Source organism: Tachypleus tridentatus, chromosome 4 (genome assembly GCF_004210375.1).
Source record: "Tachypleus tridentatus isolate NWPU-2018 chromosome 4, ASM421037v1, whole genome shotgun sequence".
Classification (NCBI taxonomy): domain Eukaryota; kingdom Metazoa; phylum Arthropoda; class Merostomata; order Xiphosura; family Limulidae; genus Tachypleus; species Tachypleus tridentatus.
This window is the reverse complement of record NC_134828.1, coordinates 54,067,011-54,094,845: the sequence shown is the minus strand read 5'-3', so window position 1 is coordinate 54,094,845 and position 27,835 is coordinate 54,067,011. Positions and strand designations below refer to the sequence as shown.

Genomic DNA, 27,835 nt, shown 5'->3' with positions numbered 1-27,835 from the left:
AACTTTATAATTATATTGTGAAACATAAATTTATGCAAAGCTTAATACTGAAAGTTCTTTATAGTGTTTTATTCTATGCAACTCAAAACAGTCGAAAATTTTGAATAGTTTAAATATAATTGAGAATGGTGTAACATAAATCCGACTATAATTTGCTAGTTTCTTATTTTCAAAACTCTTCGTGGACTAGAAAGCCGAAGTGCAATAAAACATTTAGAAGATCTCGACTAAAGAAATATAAAATATATGCATATTGGACTCATGCGTCTTCCCATTCTTATGATTTCAAATCGCTCTCTGACATTTGTCTTTCTGGTTTGTTATTCTACATACATTTATGTACAGCGTGGTTTAACAAAATGAATTTCAAATATATATATATTCATTCTATTCTTTGTTTTCCTGTTCCATAAAACAATGAGTTGCTTTTCTCATTTTTATTCAAAAGTAATTTTGTTCCACTCATGGTGCACGCAACGTGAGCGCGAGCGATACCACTGCGTGTTGTAAAAAAATTAACGACATAGTACGTACATTAAGCATACATTTATAGGATGTAAACGTATAAGACGTTATGGTTAACTAAATGTATAACACATACTGAATAATCGGAACTATGGTAGTCATTATGAAGTTTAAATGATGTTTTAAAGTCTTACCTTATCGTTTTCATTCTCTTCTTTCCACATATCTTGAAACTCATTAATAACCGTGCGAAGCGTTGGCAATGTTAAATCTTTGCTATTAAGACTTTCTTTATAATTACTAAATATTTTCTAGTGTTGTGAGAGGAAGCAACTTGAAGGTCCAGCAGTTATTTGTATTCTTTCAACTGTTTTCGTTTAGGACCGTACGAGGCTTAAGGGTTATCATTGTTACTATGGTACCGTGACGATTAAATATCACTATTCAGTCAGACACGAGTAAACCCAGCATTTGGTGGCAAGTGATAAAGACTAACTTGTTTCGTTCATATCTATCAACTCAAAATTAGGGGCGAATATTCGCAGATATTCTTTGTGTAGTGTCGTGTGCAATTTGTTTATAAACAATAAACAGACAAGCTTTTCTTTAACACCTCCTTATTATGCTATACAGAAGTGCTTATTTGCTGGTTATCTGCTGTTGTTATTCCTCGGTTATAAAGTAACCATTATTACCTAGCGACGTTTCAGAAATGTTTGTAATGCGACGCTACTTGCTTTGACCTAAAAGTGTGATCAACATTTTTCGGATATTGCTCTAGAAAGTACGGTGAATCATGTATTGAATTTTGCTCTAATTGTGACCCTCAAGTGCCACACTGTTTCGAGTTGTAATTGAGATATTATTCTGTTTTCGACTCAACCTATGTATATCAATATTTAACTTCCATCGCGAAATTGAATGTGATTTATGTTTTTAAAATGAACAACACAATAAAACTATGAAATGGTCGAAGAAAGGCAGATGTTATTCTTGAAAAATAATTGTTCTAAATTTTACCATGGTAACTTGACACAGGTTACAATTGGTAATTAGTCAGTTTGTTTGTTTGTTTTTTGAATTTCGCGCAAAGCTACTTGAGAACTATCTGCGCTAGCCATCCCTAATTTAGCAGTGTAAGAATTGAGGAAAGGCAGCTAGTCATCACCACCCACCGCCAACTCTTGGGCTACTCTTTTACCAACGAATAGTTGGATTGACCGTCACATTATAACGCCTCCACGGCTGAAAAGGCGAGCATGTTTGGTGCGACGGGGATGCGAACCCGCGACCCTCAATTACAAGTCGCACGCCTTAACCCACCTGACCATGCTGGGCCAATTTATTTGTACGTTTGTTATTAAGTACAACACTATATAATGGGCTATCTGTGCCGTACCAACTGCGGACAGTGGATCCTAAATTTTAGCGTTGTAAGCTCTCACATTTACTGGTGAGTCACCGGGGAACTAGTAAATCAGATCTTAATGTCAAAATGTAGTTATTTATAGTTCATTATTTGTTTAATTTCCTTTGGTGAATCAGATTATTTGTTTTTCTTTAACTTCTATTCTGCCGTAATACATTTCCAAAAAAACAACAACAAACAACTAAGACATTATTTTACTTATGCGGTGGTAAAATACGTTAAAAAAAACAAAGCAAAATATGTTTTGAATAGGAAATTTTTGGTATTACACAGTCTGTTTTGACTCAAATCACTTTCGTTCAGACGTAGAGTTACTTACGTTGTTCTGTGAAACACAGATTAGTTTTCATAGGTTATAGACATGGCAAAATGTGACCGTGCTATCAAAATTATTTCTATTATTTTAGGGGTTAATGTATATTTTGTGATACTATTTTTATTCTAATTTTTAATTACTTCAAATATTATGGAAATATTGTTGAATTACGGTAATTTTGTCGCCCAAAGTAATCTGAAACTTCAAAATGTTCAAAGGGGAGCCATAATTTTTTTTCTGGAGCTTTGTCCGTGATTCCTTCCATCATGTACTCCATCCTGACCTATTTCCCTGAAATGCTAGTTTCAAATTTTTCTCCAATTTATTATCAAGCGATAATGTGATGGTGTAGTTTTCAAACGCATATAGTCCAGATCAATTTGTCAGTGTCACAATTAAAATCTCAACAGATAATTATTGAAGACCACCAATCGATCATAAATGAACTTTAATTTATTATTATATATTTATTTTAATATCGACATTTAAGTTTATATTTAAAAATGTGAATAACTTATACTGTTAAACCTGTATTGCGAAATTACCGCCTATTGACTAACATTATACAAGATTCTCGAGTTTATATAAATGCTAGTATATCGTCAGTATTGTTGTGCAAGCTGAAATGTCTAGAAATTCGCCTGCCTCATGCTTATAAAATTAAACAATGCGACGAGCCAAGAGACAATAAATAATATTGGTTGGTATACTATAAACCTCAAAAGCTATAACTGTTATTAACGCCTATTAATCGGGAACTTCAGGTATTTGATCAGTAACTTTTATATCTTTCAAACATTACAAACAGTTTAATTTCAGTGGCTTAACACCAGACTTTAATATTTTTACAAGACATTATATAACTTCAGCGATGAATAATTCACGTATGATCAGCGAAGAGCTAGCTAACTCCCTGTTAAGTGACTTGTATCTATATCAACTCGAAATTAATTCGCTCATCGTGAACCCTCGATAGGATATCAAGGAAGTTTTGTATAAGATAGAATCTTCAAGATCGTCAGTGGCACAGCGGTATGTCTGTGGACTCAGATCACTAAGAACCGGGGTTTGATACCAGTAGTGTGCAGAGGACAGATAGCTCTTTGTGTAGCTTTGTGCTTATATCTAAACAAACAAACAAAAAGAATAATCAATACTGTTTATAAGTTTGTAACACATTTGTATCCCCGTCACACCAAACATGCTTGCCCTTTCAGCCGTGGGGACATTTTTGTGTGACAATTAATCCCATTATTTGTTGGTAAAAGAGTAGCCCAAGAGTTGGCGGTGGGTGGTGATGTCTAGCTGCTTTTCCTCTATTCTTATACTGATAAATTAGGGAAGGCTAGCGTAGATAGCCCTCGTGTAGCTTTGGCAGAAATTTAAAACTAAACCAAAACATTTGTATATAAACCAATATTTATAATAACTGTTATTATAAATTGTATTATTGTTTGTATATAAAGATATATATGTATTAAGAAAGAAAACTGTTTTATCAATCTTGTTGGCAAATACCATAAATTGGATACATATCGATATTTATCCAACTTTAAATCTAAATTACAATTTAACTCCTTTACAGGCTATTTGAAATCGTAATACATAATAACAGTATTATTAAATCTGCTGGGAAGAAAGAAAGTGATCGAAAATTGAGAACGTTTATAAGATAAAAAGCCAGCTCAAGTATATTTGCTTTGACACTCGTCACATATTGTTTAGTTTTAGCTGTTGTATCAATATAGATACAAAATCTCACGAAAATACATAAGATCTAAAATTTAAAAAGACCATCTATATATCACAGTTTAGATAATAAATTAACTTATAATTAGTTTTTACACTCATTATACATGTGGCTACATTTAGAATTTCCACTCAGTTATTTTTGTTTAATATGTGTTTACGCGGTCTTAAACTATTTCAAGTTTTCTGGCGAACACAAACATATTCATAATACTCTCATATTTACATTGAATCCAATGTCAGATTTTTCTCTGAAGTAACTCAGTTCAACAATATATGAAGTAGAAACTTATTTTAGGTATTATTATTGTATATAACAGCGTGGTGAGTTCTGCAAAGAAAAGAAGCGAATGCTTTACTTTTGAACTCAATGTGGAAAAAATTCATCTTTACCAACAATAAAAAAGAGGTGACCCTTTAACAAGGACAAAAAGTTAATTTTATATATTAGAAAGTCGAGAGCATGTCTTTGGCTGTGATAGTATCATTTGAAAAATACAAGCAACACGTCTTTTACGCGTTTAGTGACAGATGTATTTGTACTTAACAATCGTAATAAGAAGAGAATTTCTACTCACTGCACATATCTAAACCTAATTTTTTGCATCGTAAATGGGGTTCCCCATTTGGTAAATATTCTCATAGCTATATATAACAGATATTTGTGATGGTGGTGTACATGTATTTGAAGGAAAATTGTTTACGTTATAGTAGAATAAGTGCCTTCATTGCAGAAAGTGAAAAACATCCCATCGTCTGTAATAATATAAAATAACAAATACAACTTACATTTACAAGAATACACATTTTCAACTGCAATTAGACACACAAAAAATACTTTCTCCAACAGCAAACGTATTTATCTACAAGTTTGGTTTGGTTATGTTCAAAACAAAGTTACAGTATAGTCTATCTGTACACAGACCGCCACGAGTATCAGAACCCAATTTTTAGCACCACAAACCTGTAGACTTACCAGACTTACTAGAGAAATTCGTCTATAAAAGAGAAAGATATATATTTACCTCAAGCACTGCGAAGCATTCTCTGTCTGCGAATTGCGTCATACTGTATTACAATAGCTTTGAATTTTATTATGTATTACAATTTATCACGCTTCCCCAGTGGGACAGAGGTACGTCTATGAATTTACAATGCTAAAATCATGGTTTCAATTCTCCTTGATGAACACAGCAGACAGCCCAATGTGGCTTTATTATAAGAAAACACATACACACATACATAAACTATCTTTGACAACAGCCATATTATTATTGTTACGTATTATAATTTATCTCGGATGAGCTTCCGATTTATCATGTTACGAGTTACGATTTCAAGTAGCCATAAATTTGAATTTGAATTTCGTAATACACATTTAACAATATAAGTTACATACATTTCTAAATATATATTTAATTAAAACAAACATCGATATGAAAATGAATACATACAAGTATATCTGTTACAATTTTTAAATCAACAAGTCGTGTCATAACCACAATCGATGGTCGTAATGGAACGGCGTGTATTAGAACTACTTTAAGACATTGCTTGACGTTTCGTAAGTAGTGTAATGCCACCGAATACCGATCTTGTTTGGGAAGGTTATGTAACTGCCTTTTCCAACACAAAATATTCACACACTCAGATCATAAAGGTGTATTCAGATCTTAAATTTAAAATTTCCAACGGTGATAACTTTATACTTCATCATAATTAACGACATTGAGAATCAAAGGAAAACCTATCGAATAGAAACACCAAAAACAACTAGAAAAAGACTTACAACAAAAGCTCTCAGTTTGGAAATGCACCACAAGTCATGTGTGCGCAAACTGCTTCCATATCATATCAGTTCAACTATTTCCTACATCGAGTACATAAAGAATGAAACGAATATCAATGCAGAAGACATTGATCAAGTTACCGAACGCAGCACCTATGGACTGTTGCGCGATCAGATTGTTGAAATGGGCACTGAAAAACAGTTGTTCTTGTACACTAAATGAAGTATGTAAAGGCTGCAGGGAGGGGTGGTGTGCTTTGAACATGATGGCCATACGATATCGTCTATTGCAAGAAAAAAACGTTACATAGTTATTAGGATGATTCACAATCGTTAAATGAATCGTGACTGAACGTGGTAATACGGACTGTAATAGCGTGGAAGCCTTCAATATTATTATGTGTGACGTCTAAACCGTTTGTGTATTTGTTGAAGTGAACGTTATGCAAAAGAAAGATAATTCTTTAATTATCATTATTACAAATGCACCTTATATATAAATGTGAAACATATAACTTTTCTTTTGTATGCTTGTTTTTGAATTTCGCGAAAGCTACACGAGGGCTATCTACGCTATCTATTATAAGACTAGAGAGAAAGCAGCAAGTCATCACGGTCAACTCTTGGGCTACTTTTTTTACCAACGAACAGTGGGACTGACTAGCACATAATAATGATCTCACAGCTGAAAGGACGAGCAAAGGAATTCGAACCCGCGACCATCAGCTTACGAGTCGTGTGCACTAACCACCTGGCTGTACTGGGCTCGTTTAACTTTTCATTGTGTAACGAGAAATACGTATTAAACTCTTGATAGCCATTATTCGATCAATCAATAATAATTCTGTTGTAGAATGGGGAGACAGTCATTTCCTCGAGATAAAATGATAATAATCATTGATTTAAATAGTGTGAGGTGCATCTTTTTGTGTAGTAATAGAAAATAAGTTTAATCTACTGTAGTTAGAGATACATATTTATCTAGGGTTAAGAGAAAATATATTTATTTAAAGTAGTGTGAGATATGGCTAGTCGACTTTAAATTCATCTTGGAAAATGCATTTTCCAAAGGGATTTTGCTTTAACTATTGTAGGGGAAGATCTCTATCTACTGTAGTAGAAACCGTTTCTTCATCTATTGCAGTAGCAGACTTTTCTTCATCTAACGTATTATATCTTTACCTTCTGTAATAGAAGACTTTTATACACTGTAGTAAAACGTATTTGTTTATCTATATATTGTAATGTGAGACCTTTCCTCATCTACTGGTATAGAAAGCCTTTGTCTACTGCAGTAGGAAATATTTCCTTACCTACTGCAGAAAATACGTCTTTACCCACGAGATAAGGAAATACATGTTCGTCAACCGAGTAGGGAGAAAGATATGTCCTTCCTCTATGAAATTGAGATATATATCTTTATTTGTAGAATAGAAAGTGTTCTGAGCTTTATTTAATGAGAGATTCGTGATAGATATAATTCTACGACTTACAGCCAAATGTATCGCTAAAAGCTAAGCGAGCTGTATCCAACTTATGAAACAGTACATTCTAAGCTTTATAAGTAAGAACATGCGAAAAGATGTTTAATTAGGTATAATTATTAAATGGTTAATTTTAATTTTACTCCGAGTAGGTAGCTTACTCTGATCTAAAGTTAATATTAATTAAAGGGAGAGATAAGTTTGGCTTATGAGGTTTCAAGACGCATCTGTAATGTTACTAATGGTAGATAGCTCATTGCCTGCAGCAGTGGAAGACACAAAGGTATAGTAATGTGTACTAGGATGTGAGTTATTGTTTAATTTTCTTTTTCTTGAAAAACATTGCTTAAACCAGTTTTTGAAAAATTTTTTTGCTCGATCATGTATTTGAATTAGTAAAAGTTGTGTTCATACGGATAATAGCTGTAATATAACAGTTCTATATATTAATTACGTTGGTTGGCAAAAATAGCTCTAAGTCGAGTAGATAAAGTTATATAAACCTCACAAAATTAATATATGGTTCAATAAAGTCTCTGACCTCTATTATCAAGCCGTTTATCACGAAATTTTAAAACATTTGTAAATATATGTCTCCCGGTAGAATAAGGGAACAAACGTACGTATAGCACTCTTGCTGATATAGAGAATATTATAGACAAACAGCGCTAACTTATGCTGTTGTTTAGCATTCTCTATCCTGGAGCAAACTCTTACAGCTTGAATAATTTGTATTTAGTTTTGAAATATAAGAGTTCAGTCTGTACAAATCTATTTTCAAATGGTCTCAGTATTATATTAGACTTTATACATATTGTATGGTCTCAGTATCATATAAGACTTTATATATATTGTATGGTTTCATTATTATATAAGACTTTATATATATTGTAAGATACAGTTGTTTACATGTACAGGACAATATAAATCAAAGAATGTGACAGTTATTCGCGAAATGATGAAGCTGCAGCTGTAGTCGCCTAGTTGAACACAAAGTAACACAATAAGCTGTCTGTGTTATGCGTGCAACGGGTATTTAAACGCGATTTTTCGCGTTGTAATACTTCAGTGTTATTACTCAGCCGCTGGCAGAATGGGGGAACCTGGTGACAATCAAGCGAAAATACGATTCATCAGTTGCAAACATAATTACTTTTAATTACATATTGTAAGATTTTCTTCTGAAATCACTTCGTAAGGTGACATGAACATCGGTATATTTACTGCCTGTTTTCCTGTCATCATCCGTTTTTGATTTCTGATCCATGTAAGTTAATAAAAAGTAATGACCAAAAGAACCATGGCTTTCATTTAGTATGTCATTTGTTCAGTTTTTTTTTTAATTTTAATATTGTACGCTCTACTTAAGAAACGACACACACTAATATCGCCATTTTCAATCAGTAAGATACATCACTACGAAGGGCGTGACTTGCCCACATCCCATCGCCTACGATTTGTATTAGGCGGCCAATGAAAAACCTTTTTAGTCATGTGAACTAGAGCGCTGGCGTGTAATCTTTATGGCAAGTATAAAAGTGGAAAACAATAGCGATTTGAAGAACATCGTCAGAGCCTGGAAGAAGAACTCATAACACATTACCGTTGCTCGTTCCTTATTCAGGTAAGATAAAGTGTATTGAATTTATCATCAGTGTTTGATCTGAAATCTTAGTGTATATCACAGTATTGTATGGTCTATTCAGTCAGTTGATTATGTTTAGTTTAACGGAAAAGATGGTCGCGATTCTAATGAAAAACAATCTGTTAACAGCAGCTATCATGCTGAAAAAGAACTGAATTGTCACACATCTTTTTACACGTCGTGAAAAAAGTCACAAAAGTTAAACCCTTCTTTCAAACCCCGAGCAAAACTCGGATACAACTATAAAAAAATGAACAAATTGGATATGTTTACGTAATAAAACAACGTTTACTAAATTTCCCTTAATTAAACACTATTAATAACTTAACACTTAATGATTCATTTGTTGAAAAGTTGTGCATAAGTGTGCTACCCTTTTTCGCTTTTAAACACGAATAATGTACGTTCTGAAACGTTTAATTTCACATTTCAATCATTGCAAGAATTATGCTACAATTATTGATTACCTGAGGATACCCACTTTGTACAGTCGTTGAAACTATATGATATACATAACTATTGATGTGAAGCTTCCTAAAACTTTCTTATTAAAGCATACTATTAGTCTGAGCCTGCATTAACAAGGAATCTTGATGTTTGAACAATTAAAAGAAAGCCCAGGTAAAAATTCAGGGAATGAAGATTATCGAAAAAAGTACATTTAAATAATAATGTGAAAATTAATAAGTTATTTAATTCAGAATAAAATCTCGAAGGCGATGCAAAAAAGCAGTAACTGCTAGGAAAAATAATAATCATTGAAAGAATGGGAAAAATATTTGTGAATTGATTGATAGAAGTAAAAGGAAAAATTTAAGAACTGGAAATTGAAGTAATCTGCTAAGAAGTATGAAAATCAAGAACTTTAAATATATAACTATTACATAAAATTATATCCATATTGGTAACTAGAAGCTTAGATCCCAAGGACTGTAATTACGCGGGCCCAACGTGTCCAGATAGTTCGGGCGCTCGACTTGTAATCTGAGGGTCACGGGTTCGAATCCCTGTCACACCAAACTTACTCGCCCAATCAGTCGTGAGAGCGTTATAACGTGACGTTCAATCCCAATATTTATTGGTAAAAGAGTAGCTCAAGAGTTAGCGTTGGATGGGGAAGATTAGCTGTCTTCCCTCCAGTCTTACATTTCTAAAATATGGACGATTAGCGCAAATAGTCATCGTGTAGTTTTGCGCGAAATTGAAAACGAAAGAAGAAACAAAACTCTAGCTACGCAATAACAATTTTCTTTATTCAGCATAGCTAAATGGTATTATCATTTACTTTATTACGTTTAAGTTAATAATAAAGATTCAGAGTTTGATTTGCTTATTAACAAGAATCTAAAAATGTTAGAAACTCCTGGTTAGCCTGAATTCATAATAACTTAATGACATTTTGAATACTTTTACTGTTTTATTATGACCTGTTGAATTTTAATCCACTGAACTGATGTTTTTTACATTCGGTTCATCAAACAAGCGCCTTTAAAACGTCTTCATTACATGACGTCATTGCAATGTGAAATCGCCAACTTAACATTTTGCCATTGGAGATAAATTATTTGTAACAAACAGTAAATCTTTACTTACATTTAGTGCGTTAATTCATAGTAATTTAATGTTGTTCTAAAAATATTAAATAATGTCCCTAATTATCACGTGTATTTTGGTAGTTTGTATCGAATGTTCAGCAGAAAAATAAGTAACAAATAACTTAATAACATGCACATTTTTGTCTTGTCACATTTTGTTTCTGATAAAAATGTTAAAATATTAAAACTTTCATGAAAACTAGTATCACGCGCCTTAGAACTAATTAAAGTTTAATTACTACTATATTAGATAGATATTTTTTACCTGCTGCTTTCCATGCATTAATCAATATTTCCAAGATATTAACATATATAGTAATAAGCGTTTTAATTAATAATTACAAATTACTTAGTTCCATCAACATTTTGCATGTTTTTCGTGCTTTCTCTTAAGAACCTCTACTTTACCTATTTTAAATACATATAATAATATGTAAGTAAGTACTATGGTATAATCACCGATTTTTTTTTACATTGTTATTCTTACTGGAAATAAAAGACAAAACTGTTTTTTCATTCAACAAACTCTTTTTGTAAAAAAAAGCGTAACATTACATTTCAGTTTTGGAGCCACTGCTTTTTGAGAATAGGAAATTTTAACATGCTATTGTTTACATTTGTGTTAGATACAATAATTAAATACAGAGTTATAGAAATTACATTAGAAAAGAGTACTTGTTTTAGGCCTATTTTTAATAGTAATCACTTGTTTTTTCAAGAGATGTGCACACTTTAACTGCTTTTTGCTCTCTTTTATATTTTTCTAGACCTGGGTATCAGATGAAGTCATAGTAATTACTTATATTGAAGAATATTAAATATACAAGATGCCTAAAGTGAAATATGTGAGATGATAAAAGCATCCATAGTTCAATCGCCTCTGATTAATTTTTCTCCACGCAACGTAACTTGGACACAGCCTCAAGAGATCACTTTCGTCGTTGTAGCATGTGTTTTGAAACCACATATATTTGGAATACTTTTCTAATATCTTATATTTCAGAAATGTCTGATGTTCTCTAAGATTTTTTTTCCTCGCCCAGAGATATGGAGAATCATTTATCACAATCATTTTGATGCTTAATAGTACATATTAAAAATATAATTTTAATAAAATGTAATATGATTAAATCTTTTTAATTATAATAATTCCCTAGTAAGGATTTCGTTAACTAAAAGGATCTGTAGAACATATTTAAAATTGGAGGGTTGACAAAATGTTTATACACATATTGAACTACGTTGTTTTTAATACGTATGAAATATTTAGGCAAAATATTATAAAACTTTTCTAATAGGCTACTCTGCAATAAACTCAACATTATTTTTAACATGTGGTAAAAAGTACTGTGTTTGTTATAATTACATTGACTTTATTTTAGTGATTATCTGAATATTCTCATAAAATATTAAAATGAGAGAAGTTGCTTATATCTTCACCATATGTCTATATGTTAAACTAACCAGTTGTCAGTTTTGTAATATCGTATATTTCGAAACCCAATCTTAATAACGCTTATAAATAAAATGTTTTATAAGAATGTTCTAATTTTCAGAATGTCCCCTAAAAGAGCACGATTTGTTGCTCTGATCTTGCTTGCTGTTGCAGTATGTACTCTGTTCATGAGAGTTCGAGGCCAGCAATTCTACCCTAATGGACGATACGGGCGTCGAGATTCTATACCTCCACTTTCAGGTGAGTCTCAGTCCTTAAATAGTTGTGTGCCCACCTCATGACAATGTGTGAAAATATAATAAGTAGATATTATTTATGTATATAAACGCTGTCTTTAGAAAAAAAAATCAATATAATAGTTTCTGGGCCACATTGAAACATACAACAAAAGTTTTTTCATCCTAAAGAATAATATTTATGAAATATGATTTTTAATTAATAAAAATTAATATGAGTACATTAGTATACTCTAATTGTGAAGAGCAAAACAAATGACTTTATATTATAGACATATTTCTGGAGATCAGTTACATTGGGTTTATGTATTACTATAACATGAAAGATTCGAAATAATTCTGGTGGGTTTATATGCTTGAATAATATACAAGATACGGATCGATATTTCTGGGTTAATATAATAGTAAATAATACACAGTACGGATTAAACTTACTAGTTTTATACTCTGGTATAATGTACCAGGTACTCATCAATATGCCTCTCAGTGGTAAGTCGGCTTAAAATGATATTATCAGGTTTGATACCTGTGGTGGGGCAGTACAGCTTGCTAACCTCAAACAAAGTGGTGTTTTGCACTTGGGTAATACACACAGTATGGTTTAATATTACTAGCTTTATGTGACGGTATAATATATATAATACGGATCAGTTTTACTAGGTTTATACACTAGTATAATATATACGGTACAGTTCAATCTTACTAGGTTTATACACTAGTATAATATATACGGTACAGTTCAATCTTACTAGGTTTATACACTAGTATAACATATACGGTACAGTTCAATCTTACTAGGTTTATACACTAGTATAACATATACGGTACAGTTCAATCTTACTAGGTTTATACACTAGCATAATATATACGGTACAGTTCAATCTTACTAGGTTTATACACTAGTATAATATGTACGGTACAGTTCAATCTTACTAGGTTTATACACTAGCATAATATATACGATAAGGATTTACTGGATTTACAGGCTAGTAAAATACTTCAGCTTCAACTCGCTTGTGTATTTGTATAAACGCTAAGCCTGCAGGCGCGTGCCTGCTGAAGAAAGCGAACTCTGCACGAACTTCTTCAACTCCCCCTTTATCCACCACTTAACGCTTACATATGTAAATATCAGTAATAAATAAAGAATACACAAAAACTGCAAGAAAACATTTCAAAGTATTTCTGTAATAGTTCCCATGTAAACAGTCTAAAATATTAGTTTAGACTGAAACTGGAGGAATGTAATAAAACTTGTAGGCTTTTAGACCAATATGTACTTTACTGAACATCTTCGTTTAAAAGTTATTACATTTTAAAATGTCTACAACTTTTTTTTGTAGGTATTTTTTACTTAAAACACATTTAATCTCATTGGGTATATATATATATATTATGAAGTGGTATAACTTTTATTGTAAGCTTCACTTATATACGGGTGTAGCTATTAAATATTGTTTTAAGTTAACTTTGTATAGCGTTAAAATATTCTAGAATATCAAACCAAAAGGACTCAGGTTCAGTTATACGCAAACAATGCTATGTTTTTCATATCCTACAGAATGTGTCCTTTTCCGGATGCATCATGATATAACTTCTACGCAGGAAATTGTATTATCTTCAACTGCTACTTTGAAAATCTTAACTCGGAATGAGCTTCAGAAGTTGTCCATTCTTTCTGCTTCATGAACGATTCTGTTACTAAAGGCATGTAACTTGTGAGTGCTTGGGTTAATCCCAGTTTTTCAGTCAGTATTTTCCTTTATTTTTCGTGCAAACAATTAGTCTGGATTCAGTGATGTCGAGAAAACCCACTTGTAGAGAAACATATATGTAGAAAGGGCTCGTTTGGGTTAAGAAAATATTTTACGTAAAGGAGCAAACAACGTTTCGACCTTCTTCGGTCATCGTCAGGTTCACAAATGACGATGACCAAAGGTCGAAACGTTGTTCGCTCCTTTACGTAAAATATTTTTTTAACCCAAACGAGCCCTTTTTACATATATAGTTTGGATTGTTAAAGTACTTCTTTTTTTTTTCCCTGAAATTACATACATTGGATAATCTTCATGTTAATCTCACCGCTAATGAACAATATTCGTAAAACTGATCCACAGTAAAACATCAGCCGAAACGTAGCACGGCTAATAATACAAATTTACGACGTCAACCCCTCTAACACACGGTGATGAAGATAGATCTGCCAAATTACTTTCCCAACAGCAAAGATTAAAAAGTGTGTTCTTATTGTAGAAATGTAACCACCGATACTGAGTGAAGGACTCTTTTCAAAAGAACGTAAACCTTTCATTCAATTCAGAGAAATTAAGTGGTTTACATGAATGTCAGTTGTTCATTTTTACAAAATCAAAAACAGCGGACCTTTTAGACTTTTTAGGACACTGGAATGATCGTTTGACCCTCTTTCTTCTGTGGTTATGTTTTTTCGTAGTGTTTATGATAAAATTACATCTATTCCTGAGAGAATCATTGGGTTCCATTGATATATGAATTTGTTCATATGTTCGTGACCCTGCAAGCTCTGACATAGCGTCAACTAGAAACTATGTGCTAAAGCCCATATTACTATAACGTCTTGTATTTTTAAATAAATAAATAAAAACGTCAGAAATCTCGTGCGAATGTCAGTATTCTACGGTGAATTAGTTTTGGATTTTTTCACTGCCTTCAGTCGTGAAATTTGGTTATGACCTTTCACTCCTTATTAATTTAATACAAAACACTTTTTTGAAGCTTTCGTACTTTTAAGTGATTTAACACGTTCCCTGAGTGTTTCTGAACCATTTTGCATTCGACTGTTCTTCAAACGATGAATACCACGTTTGTCAGCATAGCTTTTCCAAACCCTTTGTCTCTGCTTTAAAAGAATATAACATTTAAGTCTTGACAAACCCTTTTGCCTTCGTCTCTGTGTTAGAGAACAATAGCGTTTATCTCCATAACTTTTCTTAACCCTTTTATCTTCGTTTGTGTCTTCAAAAGATACAACACGTTTGTCACCAGTCAGTCAGTGATAAACTGTATAAAAAGTGATCAAATATTTTTAAAAAAGAACAAGAAAATACAACTAGTTGTCTTTGTATTTGACCAGTACAGTTACAATTAAATGAGAGCACAGTTCTAACACTGTGACTCTTCCTAATAGTTCCTGTTATAAAAGCTCATTTGCCGTTTAGCAATGATCATGAATAAGGATATCAAAGTTGTAAAACGTCACGTAGGCTACTGAACTGTGTTGACTTACTAAACCTAATATTTACTATGATATGGTAGTTGCATTATTAGTGTACCTTCCCTTAATATACATCCCATACCCGTTGCTTAGTACAGGTTTTAACCTGAACTAAATAACGTCGTAAACTGACTGCTAATTTAATGCAACTGTAACAGTTTCTGCCCACGACGTGTTTCTGTAATTTAGACGCTCTGTTGTCCCGTTGATACACCTTCTAAAGAGATCTGTAATATTTGCAGTAGACAAACCGTAACTTATCATAAAGATTTGAAAGTGTATTTCGTATTTATGAAAAACTAAGGTTGTCTGTTGCCTTTCCGAGTTGTATCTACCATCAACTACGCACACGAAGAGATTGATTGACAGTTATACTTGTAACATATCCACAGCTGTAAAGTACAGGAAGATTTCGTGATATCACATAAATTAGAACCAGGTTTGCCAGTTCTGTAATTTATAACTCTGCTACAATGTTATGTCTGCAAGGTTTACTCGACTCGTTTCTATGATCTATCAGCTTTTAAACTCGGCCGGAGAGTAAAATTCAATACAATATGTAATATGTTTCTGAAATTATTTCACATGAATGTAGTTTTAATAACTTAATACAAGTTGTGCTATAGGTGACTTTGCTATGTTGACGTTTGCTGTATTTCGAATCCTGTATGCCTGCCTTGAATGTTTATTTTATATCATCAAAACAAACATGTTTAGAACATGTTTAGTTCTCTAAAGGTTCTTGCATCTCCCAGGTGGTCAGTTGTATATGTTTTCCCACATATTACTGGCAGGACAAACAGAAGAATGAACTTACTGTGTGTGTGTGTGAAAAAAAGGACCGAATGAACTTCACTCTCACGAGTCTACAAAGACCAAAATCTCGATAATGCAAGAATACCTCTTTTTAATAAAAGCCAGTGCCCGCTGTTATTATTGGTTCGATCTCCGCGTTAAGCGTAGTGAAAATAGACCATTGTTTAGGTTTTCATTTGACAACAACACAAAACAATTGTGATATTAATTAAAATTATAAATTATGTATAAAAATTAATTTTACGACGACTGTAAAAACAAAACACAGATTATGATTAGACGTAAACTGTCCGTTGTTCATGCAGTATACTCAATGGGCTTTAATAAAAATAGTTAGTATTTCTCTTTAAAGCGTTGAATCTGAGCTTTATTCCAAGGTACTATGTAACATGTATATAAATAGTATGAATGATGGGTTACTACATAATATTATTCTCAAGGTACTGTGTAATATGTATATAAATAGCATGAATGATGGGTTACTACATAATATTATTTTCAAGGTACTGTGTAATATGTATATAAATAGCATGAATGATGGGTTACTACATAATATTATTTTCAAGGTACTGTGTAATATGTATATAAATAGCATGAATGATGGGTTACTACATAATATTATTTTCAAGGTACTGTGTAATATGTATATAAATAGCATGAATGATGGGTTACTACATAATATTATTTTCAAGGTACTGTGTAATATGTATATAATTGGCATGAATGATGGGTTAGTACATAATAGATGGTTGATTGAATAAGATGGATAAATATTGTTTTAATATGATAAGGTGTATTTTCCTCAAATGCCTTAAACTACGAACGAAAGAAACCCTCAATATTTTCGTTTTACGAATTGGATGAATCTGATACAGAGGTAAGATAAGTTAATAACTAATGAATGTCCGCTCAGTTGAGTTAGTTCAGTACAAGGCTGAGAATAGTTGCTTACTAATGAATATTGATTATGAAATTAATTTAAAGCTGCTACGACATTGAAACCAGTGATTACTGATTATCAGAAACAAATTTACAAATCTTTTTTCTTCTTCTAAATTACAATATTTCAAAACACAGATATACCGATAGTCATTAAGAGAAATTTCACCGAAATGAGAAAATTATAATCAACATAATTTGCATTAAAAAAAAAGCATTGTAAATACGCTAATCTGTCGAATCCAGTTTACCACTTGTTGTTGACTGGAAGCTCAAAAAATATTATTATTATTTGTTAATAAGCTCGCTGGGGAAAATATAGAAAAATTAAAATGGGTTGAATTTCGCGCAAAACTACACGAGGGCTATCTCTGCTAGTCTCCCTAATTTAGCAGTGTAAGACTAGAGGGAGTGCAGTTAGTCATCGCCACCCACCGCTAACTCTTGGGGCTACTCTTTTGCCATCGAATAGTGGGATTGACCGTCACTTATAACGCCCCCACGGCTGAAAGGGCGAGCATGTATGGTATGACGGGGATTCGAACCCGTAACACTTGGATTACGAATCGAATGCCTTAACCACCTGGCCATGCTGGGCCTATTAAAATAAAACGAAAGCCTAAAGTTCTTTTAAAAAACATGATTTTTCCAAATAGGTGGTGCTGTGTTATAAAACATGAATCATAGCTAATTTTAATTCTGTGTCTAACTAGGTTCATATCGTTATGATGAAACTAGCAGTTTACTTTCCTTGTAACTCGACATTGCCAAACGATAACACTTACATTCAGCACAGTTGTATTGTGGAAACGTTTGTTTAAAATCCTAGTATTAAGGGCTACTTCCAGTCTCTAAACTATACATATTTGATTATATATAGCATATATGAAACTATAAGCAGTGGTATGTGACGGATGATTATTTTTTAATGCAGTGTTACATGAACTTTTGTTTGTTTAAAGTTAAGTTTAATTAAGCTCTATGCTTAGCTAATGAAGAATAAATCCAGGTTTTATAAGTTGTTTTTAAAGTGCGTGTAGTCGGCAGAGCAATTATCTGTGTTTTGTTTGGTACTTTGAGTTTTGAAACAGTCTCTCGGAAGTCTCAGTAAACTAGTTGATTATTATACCTGTGAAAGTAATGTAGCCATTTATAAGTGTTTCCTTTGGTATCCACATAATATCAGATCCACAACGGGTATTTCAAGCCACCTTATTCTGCTTAACATGTTGCAGATTGTGTCTGAAGAACTTTAAGTAATCACTCCTGTGTTGGAGGAAGTTTTTAACCCTAACCGTATCTCTTGGTAATTTGTTGGGGTTAAGCTTTTATACCCTACAAATGAGAGTTTAAACTAATAAACTTTTAAGTGCTATAACAAGGGTGGCGTTTTTACTGCTTCCGTTTAGTCTCTTTTGCATTTGTAGTATGCTTATACCTCTATAACTCTATTGTTACTAGCGCCTGACAAAAAAATGAACCAGCTGATTTAATATATGGAAGATATTAGAGAAATACGGGAATAATTCCTATCCGACCTCACATTTTCCATTCTTTGAATAATTCAGAAATGGCAAACAACTACACTGCAGTATTACTAGCTGAATTGGTTTTTAAGATAATTTCTTGCCTTAAAATATTCGGGGCTAATTACTATTCTAGATAGATAACTGAAGATCAGGATGATACTAAAGAACATACGCATAATTAGGATAGACTTGGGTTTGAATCTGAATAATACAACTTTCAGCAACGAAAGATGGAGAAATTCTGGGTTCAGCTGATTGGTCCCACGTGGATAAATTTATAAACAAAAGTGTACTGCCTGAAGATGTGCGGGTTCCAATGAGTGCTAAGTGCTAATAAACTGAATAGATTTAACTGATGCTACTCAGTACTGCGATCTTTAACTAATCGTAAACTGCGTATTTTGGCATAATGTGACCTAAATTGTTTCTTATTACAATCTAGAATTAATAACTAGATTTAGCTGAAAATCTGGATACCCCGAATCATTATTTTACGGACAAAGGGCTCTAAATAAGTCATAAGGCCTACGGATGTATAAGGAAAAATCTGACGAAAAAATGTTATCAACAATTGAAGTTAAATCTGAACTGATGACAATGAAAATAATAGTTTTCTCCTACTCGTGGTATAAGAGAAGCTGTAGTTAACATCTTATATGACAGTTGAATATATGTGAAAAAGTGACACAATACATCAGGTACGAATATTTGTTTTTGATTTTCACGCAAAGCTACACGAGGGCTATCTGCTCTAGCCATCCCTACTTAGAAGTGTAAGACTAGAGGGAAGGCAACTAGTTATCACCACCCACCGCCAACTCTTGCGCTACTCTTTTACAAACGAATAGTTGGATTGATTGTAACATTATAACACTCCCACGGGTGAAAGGGCGAGCATGTTTGATGTAACGGAGATTCGAATACGCGATCTTCGGATTACGAGTCGATTGCCTTAACCACCTTGCCATGCCAGCCCCGTATGAAAGTTTAATAATATTTAATGAAAGATTTAAAATATTCAGTAGCACGACTAAAAACGAAGGAAACATCTACTTACACGCTGTAACGTTAACAGCTTAGGGTCATAATCATTAATTACATCTCGTTAGGAATAAAGCTCTTTTTTGGTGATTTTAGATTTTTATTTGAAAAATGTAATTTAAATTCAAGATTTGTTGAAGAATTTACACTATATTCTTTTTCAGTTTTGACTCTGTAGGCAATTTACAAAAATGATTGTTCATAAAACTAAAATTCGAGGCTCAGTCCCTAAAACGAACAAAACAGAAGTAATTTCACTGTATTTTTTACGCTAAAGCAAAAGAAAAAAAAACATATGGCTACAGCTAATATCGCCCTGTAAACTATTTCTACGAGTATTTCACTGCTTTTACATTTCGGATACAGATTGGATTTCTAAACGTGCAAAGCCTTGAGATTTTACATTTTCTAGAAACCCTGAAAGTTAAAAGACTGACAGTCATTCATTGAAATTTTTTATACCGAAATTAAAATAAAGACAACTTATTTTAAATATCTTATTCTCATAAGATTATTGTACACTTGTAAATTTCGTTAAAATGTTCTTGTTATAAAATATAATTTATTAAATGAGTAAGGAAGACATTGCATTTCTATAGTAGCTAACACAACTATTTTGCTTAGTGTACAACTATTTACAGAACCGAGTCAATGCGCAATTAAACAAAATCACTACACACTCCCCAAGAATTAGGAAACAGTCGAAAAGTCTTCTTTGATTAATGAAAAATCTTAAATGTTGCCTAAACAAATATTATATATGCTAATTAAACGAAGTTTTGGGAGAAATTTTAAAAATATGAAGTTATAAATCCGAAAGATTTTTTGTTTTATATAACTAGGATTGTTGTGTTTTCTTCTTTTATCTGGTGACACTTAATTCAGTATATTCTAATCTGAAGAAATATACTTAATATAAATGTAAGGAGAAATTACGAAACGAAAAAAGTGTTTGTTAAACGCATTGTGAAAGAGTTAGGAGACAAAAATATAGTCTGGATTCTGACTCTTTTGACAACCAAAGTGGAAATATCATTGCTTTATTTGACTAGTAAGTTGATTAATGGCTGGATTTAATTAAAGAGCATCAAATAATGACATTTTACTTCACTTTTGAGCCAGCAGTTTTTGCTTAGTTTCTGGCTACTGTTTACTGTAAATAGTTTATAATTTCATAAGATTTTTTTCGTTTCCCTAGGTGGCACGAGAGAAATGATCCTGTCGTATTTTGGAGACGGCAGTGTTCGTTGTGTGTACACAGGCTATGCTGATTATTATAGATGTGGAAGGTAAAAATATTTATAAACAACATTTTTACTGTTATAAACACATATACAAAAAAAAGATAGAAATATTTGTAATTTTTAGTTTAAATCTTTATTTTAATTACAACAATATGATAATGAATTACTATTTAATTGTACTTTGTAATATTTTTAATTTTACGATACGTTTCATCATTAGTTACAAACAACCTGAGACAGAATGCAATGATTACTTATGTAGAATGTAGTTTTTTATGACAGTTCTTAGTTATAAATGCACTTTTTTAGAACAATTACTTAAAAGATCTTTGTTTTCTTCCTTGATATTTTATACCAAATTCAATGGATATATAGATTGATATCCTTTGAGGACTTCGTTTATCGTTCTGCACTATACAAGCACTTTTTATTGTTAGAGTTTCAAAACTAGTTAAAGTGGGTATTGGTCTACGTTTATTAACTACTCTTGTAGGAATTGTAATTGTATCGTGTCTTATCTTCCTTTCCGTGAGTTGATTAATGAAGCAATGCTTACAGTTAAGTACTCAGAGAAATGTTCCACAGTATATATATGAAAAAAATCAAAACGGTGTAATTTATATTCGTCTGTATTTATGTTAGTTAGGTATCCAAGTCTAATTTGACAAGTAGTTACTAATTTATGTCACTGTAGATGGTTGAGTGCTATCCAGTATTTGTTATCTATCTAACCATATAGGTTTTCATGTGCTAGTTACCAGTTTACGCATCTGTAAATGGTTGAGTGCTATCCAATTAGAAGTGTTTATTTATCTAACTATATAGATTGACAGCCGTTAGACAGATATCAAATTATAGGTCGTTAACTGTTGGGCAAAAATCCAAATATAAGTTGTCAGATGCTAGTAGTGTTTATAGGTTGATATATTTAAGATAACTTTTCATGGCTGTTACGTAGTTACACAAATTCGTAGACTGGTAAGTGTATAAGTAAAAAATTATCGGTAGGAAAACATAAATAGTTTCTAAAAACATACTAGTAATATTCAGGTTACCACCCAAATTTAAATTAATAAATGTTATACATCTACCCGGATATATGCTGTTATTTATTTTTATGAGTAAACATTTATCTAGGCATAAAGAGCATGACATGTTTCGAGATATTTATGCAGGAAACTATTAATTGATAGAAAATAGGAATTAGATAGTTGTCAAAACTTTACCAGATATAAGTAATACGACCGTTCTCAGATCATAGATAAACTCATACTCAGCAATCGTCCAATCAAAATGGTAGATGTTAGGCAATTACCCAATAGGAATAATTATGTTGATTCTAGTGATCTCAAGATATTCTAGATTCACAAACTCATCAGTACCAGACAGTCATCTAGGGCTGAAGTCAGTTAGCTATTTATTCACAAAGATGCAGATATCAGTCTAATAACCAATAAAAAAAAAAACTGATCAAATCGCACATCCATACAATTATAAGGTAGATAATACAAAGCAGTTATTATTTAATAACATCAGCTGGCAATCCCATAACCAGTTCAGTCTACACTGGTTAACGTCAAACAACTATTTTGTATTTGAGTAAATGTTAAGTACATAGAATATTTTTGTGTTAAGCAAGCACCCGTATATATCTAGTTGTTGTTAGGTAACCACTTATGTATAATTCGGTTGGTGCTAAGTAATTATTGATATTGGTAATTAGTGCTAAGTACATATTCATGTACAGCTAGCTGGTGATAAGTAATCATTCATGTATAGTACGTTAGTGTTTAGTAGTCACCTGTATATAGATGGTTGATGTTAAGTAGGCACCCGGATATTGCTGTTTGGTGCTAAATAGCCATTTGTGTGTTGTTTAATGGGTGTAACGCAGAAGTCTGTATATAGCCGGTTGTTGTTAATTAGCTGTCAGTTCATAGTTTGGTATGTTTTATTCAGTTATAGGTTTACATTTTAGTCGGTGTTGTCAAATATAAGTGGACTAACTTCGGTTTTTGGAGGAAGTTAAGCATGTTTTAACCTATAGTTTCTTAGGTATTTACAACAATGTAACATGGTTGTTTAATTCTAATAGATCAAGAGATGCAATACATAAACATATATATATATATATAATATTATTCCGACTCATTTTGCTTTATAATGTTTGGAATAGAACTATGGGATTATGTTTTTAATTTAGTGTGGCCTGGAATGGCCAAATGGTTAGGGCGTTCGACTTGCAATCTGTAGAACGCTTGTTCGAGTTCCATCACTGAACATACTTGCTCTTTCAACCGTGGGTCATTATTACATGAGGGTCAATCCCACTATTCAATTAGTGTGATCCAAACTTTGACGGTGGGTAGTATTGACTAGTTACCTTCAGTGTTTAACCTACCACGGGTCTTGAAACCCGATTTATAGCGTTATAAAACCACAGACCTCTAACCCACCAGAAGGCGAATAAAGGAAAATGTTTCTGCCGTAAATAAATGGAATATAGATATTATATGTTAGGTTTAAGATAGACATAACATTTGAAAGATTTGTTTCAAGCTGAATATGTGGGCTGTTTTTAATAGGAGTTTGATAGAGGATCGAAATGTAAATATAATATCTTTATCAACTTTATCCATCTGTTTGAGTATTCTTAATGATTACCTGTCCATATTGCAAGCGCAGGTTTCTTATCAGTAAATACCCACATGATTAATAATTTGGTTATATCTGTAGTCTAGTGGAGAAAAATTTGTACTTTAAAAGACGGCACACCTCTCTTATATCAGGTGATTATTACACATATTTGATATAGTTAAGGAGCTTACTTTAGATAAGCTCTCTTCCAATGGCTCAGCTCTAAGCCTTAAAACTTATAATGTTAAAAACAGGGTTTCGATACCTGTGATAGGAACGGCACAAATAGCACAAAACTAACAATATGCTTAACTACAAACAAATCTTTAGGTATAGCTAATGTTGGGTTTACACTTAAGGTAATGGTGTATTACCAGTTCTTCTATGTATTTATTAATATTATTCTTGAAATAAAAGGATTTGCATGTGTAATGCGAGTTTACAAATGCAAATATATTGCATATAAACTACTGTGATTCTTCATCTAGTGAATCCTTCTTCCTACATATTCAGATATTTATTGTGGTATTTCTATTCAGTCTTCTGATGACTAAATTTTTAATGCTATCTGCTGTTGCTGCAATTCTTATCAACCCAAAATTTTCCAAGTTTTTCAAGCAAAACTACACACTATTGCACTATATGTATGCTAATATCCATAGATCAATGAAAAAGTACCACAATCTCAGAAAATATCCAAACCCACTCCTTCCGTGCCTTCGCAACAGTAGAATATATGGGGGGGGGATGTATAATTGGATTTGTTCATGGAGACCTACTTTTCTCGTTCATCATATCTGTTTTTTCCTTTGTCTTATATTGACAGTCAAGGGAAATTTTTAACAAACTATGAAGCAAATTTACATATCAGTTAAAAACGTTCTCCGCTTCCTTAGACATAATAGTTTTAATTGTTAAGAATGATTTGCAAATTGCGGGTCGCTCCCTCTCGCATTTACTGTTGTCTTAATTCTGCCGTTTCGGAAATGCAAACTAAATTCGATCTAATTTTTAATATTTTACATTTACAAATATGTTTTGCAGCTTTCATAACTTCAGAATGTTTGACTTAGTTTTATAGACTAAAATATTCACTGAATTCATAACCATCTTTGCAACTGTTTGTCTTTTTTAAGTGTGTTCTGATATCTCGTGATTATATTCTATTTTTGTTCGACATTAAATCAAAGCGCTTTACTATTCGTAACCAGCATTAAATTTTGTTTTGTAAGTTTGTTGTTCAGTGCAAGGCCACTCAATGGGGTATCTGTACTCTGCCCACCGCAGTTACCGAAACATAATATTTAGCATTATAAGTTCTCAGACTCACCGATGAGCCATTAGGGTGTAGAAATATTAAATATTCTGCTTTTATTCTTTTATAATCCATTCATTCCCTATGCTATTTTGTATACACAATTAGTTTATAATTACTAGCAAAAAGTGTCTTTGATTTCTTTATGATAAAACTTTGATTAAACACCACAATGCTTCTGTGATTGTCACCGTCACATAAGAAATAAAAATATTCAACATAACAAGTTAAAATGCCCGCTACAAGGATTTGTTGTAACAGCTTAATTTTATCACAACATGAGTAATGGTGTCTGCTTATTAAGGTTTAGCACGAACGATACGAAGCGCTTAAAAATTCTCACTACAGCTAAGTATGTTATACTTAGTATAAATGTGTACCGTAAAATACTTCGTAGTGTTAATACCAAATAGTACTAAGTACGCAGGGGTTCTCATTACGGCTTATAACAGTAGAATATGATGTACGATGTCTGCCACGGGGATTCTTATTGCAGCTTAACACGACATAATACGAAGTATTGTGTCTGGCTCAGGGATTCTTATCCTATTAGTGCAAAATCAGTGTTATAGGAAATTTTTCTTGGTAGTTTTTTTTTAAACTTAAAACGCCAAATTAACGCTTTCAACTGTTCTTAATGTTTTATGTGCAAAGTAAAATACTTAACTAACGTATATTATACATCACGATAATATATTTACCATTAAAAATCGATAGGTATTTTTTTAGATACGATATTAGATTCAAATGTTTAAACATTCTTTGAAAACATCTACGAAAAATAAATGAATATAAAAAATAAAGAATACATTATTATTATAGTGTATTGTTTCTCAATACTAGATGTTTAGTCGTAATTTGATATAAGACTAAAATTCGATATCTGATAAATGTAATGGCTAAAGCCCGCAAATCTATTCTGAAATTTCTAGCTTAACAACAAACAAACAAGGGCTTTTAATTAAAGGTATTAAAACCAATGTAGAATAGTATTTTAGAAAAATGGTATCCATATTTGAAAATATTTATCGACGTTACGTACTGCAAAAAGTAAACAACAATAAAGCGATTTATATTAAAACTGTCAGAAATTATCTACTTGATTATTGTTCAATCACCAATTATTCAAAACTAATCGCGACCAGCTAAACATTCGCAGTAGCTTTCACGCTCTTTGCTTGAATATTCCTTTTTCTATAATTTTTACGCACACCGTTTAAGCTTCGCTTTCTTGGAGACATTATGTGTCAGATCGATAAATCCTGGTCTGTTTGGATAAAAACACTTTACTCAGTCAGACAAACAAACTCTCGAAGAAGTAACTTTATTTAATAAAACTACAAGTAAAGTATACAATAAAACAAAGTATTGATATTTATGATAGTGTAAAGAGTATGAAATAGCTATGAACATTCAGTGTATGACACGATTTTACGAGTTCAAACGAAGAAACTCACAAAAACGAAAAATAAACCCCGTATTAAAGAAGAATTGGCTAAAAGGTCTTTATAGCATTTTATGAAACAAACCGAAACTAAATTATTGTAATGTAAAGTTGTAATGAAAGCGTACTTTAAAGAAAGCCCGTAATAATTGTGCTAAGTGTAACGTTCATTTTAGTTCAGGACATTACACGCGAGCTAAGTGTTGTTTGTGTTGAAATCGTGATGATAACGACATTGTGCTATCGCGTATTTTATTCGGTGCTCTAAAAAGTTTGGCTAAGCAAAAACTGGTAAGGTAATTCTGAATTGAAAAGCCAACATAGAATGAAACTCTTTGGAAAAAGCCCTTTCTAACAATATGACATTTGTGGTGTTTGATTGAGAAATTTGCAAGTTCTGGAAAGAATCGCAAGCGTATTGTTCATACAGATGGCAATTTAGAATCTTTCAAAAGCTTGTTTGTTTGTTTTTGAATTTTGCACAAAGCTATTCGAGGGCTATCTGTGCTAACCGTCCCTAATTTAGCAGTGTAAGACTAGAGGAAAGGCAGCTAGTCATCATCACCCACCGCCAACTCTTGGGCTACTCTTTTACCAACGAATAGTGGGATTGACCGGCACGTTATAACGCCCCCACGGCTGAAAGGGCGAGCATGTTTGGCGCCACGGGGATGCGAACACGCGACCCTCAGATTACGAGTCGCGCGCCTTAACACGCTTGGCCATGCCGGATTATTTCAAAAGCCGAAAATAATTTAACACTGTTATCTTAGTACTCTGAATTTGTTAATTTAATTAATATTACATTGTTTGTTACAGTTTAATTTAAAATGAATGCATTTTTTTGATAAATTGGTTTTTGATTTTCCTAGGTCTTTCGATAAAACTGACCCTCAGCTGACCGACTAAATCTACTGAGGAAAACTTATCTGACAAGTTTCATGATTTTAACGTCAAAATTACGTGAAATTCTTTAATTACATGAAAAAAAATATTTATTTGATGTAGAAATAAAAGAATAAAACGTAAAGAATTCAGTCTGTCAGTTATGTTTTCTGATTTGTCATGTAATTATTTTTCTTGTTTAAAATCTTGAAAATAAATTTTCTTAATATTTTTGAATGAAATAAGCTACACATTTACTGCTGTTTAATGAGTTATTAAAGAGAATATAACATATTTACTGCAGTTTAATGTGTATTATTTTCGTTACGTACTTCAATTTCGATGTTTGGTAGCTTCTAAAAGAAATCTATTCTTTCAAATTAATTTATAATTCAAACTATTAATCCCGCTAACTCATTATCTTACTACCAAAGCCCGATGTTTTTATTTGTTCTCTAACATGCTATTATGTGTCACAAACTGTGTGTACAGTAAGTTTCAAAATTACAGTTAAAGAATTTGTACGATTAAAGTTATATTAACACTTGAATCGGTTATAGTATTAGCC

The 27,835-nt window shown here is 32.3% G+C and overlaps 1 protein-coding gene across 1 annotated transcript; it reads left to right on the top strand.

Annotated features, from left to right (window-relative positions):
• The first annotated feature begins 8,741 nt into the window (after positions 1-8,741).
• On the top strand, positions 8,742-27,434 carry LOC143248337 (uncharacterized). The gene is made up of 4 exons (XM_076496707.1): positions 8,742-8,856; positions 12,029-12,168; positions 20,941-21,031; positions 27,255-27,434. Exons 2-4 carry the CDS (start codon positions 12,030-12,032, stop codon positions 27,289-27,291), a joined length of 267 nt encoding a protein of 88 aa, XP_076352822.1. The 5' UTR covers positions 8,742-8,856; position 12,029; the 3' UTR covers positions 27,292-27,434.
• Positions 27,435-27,835: the final 401 nt, after the last annotated feature.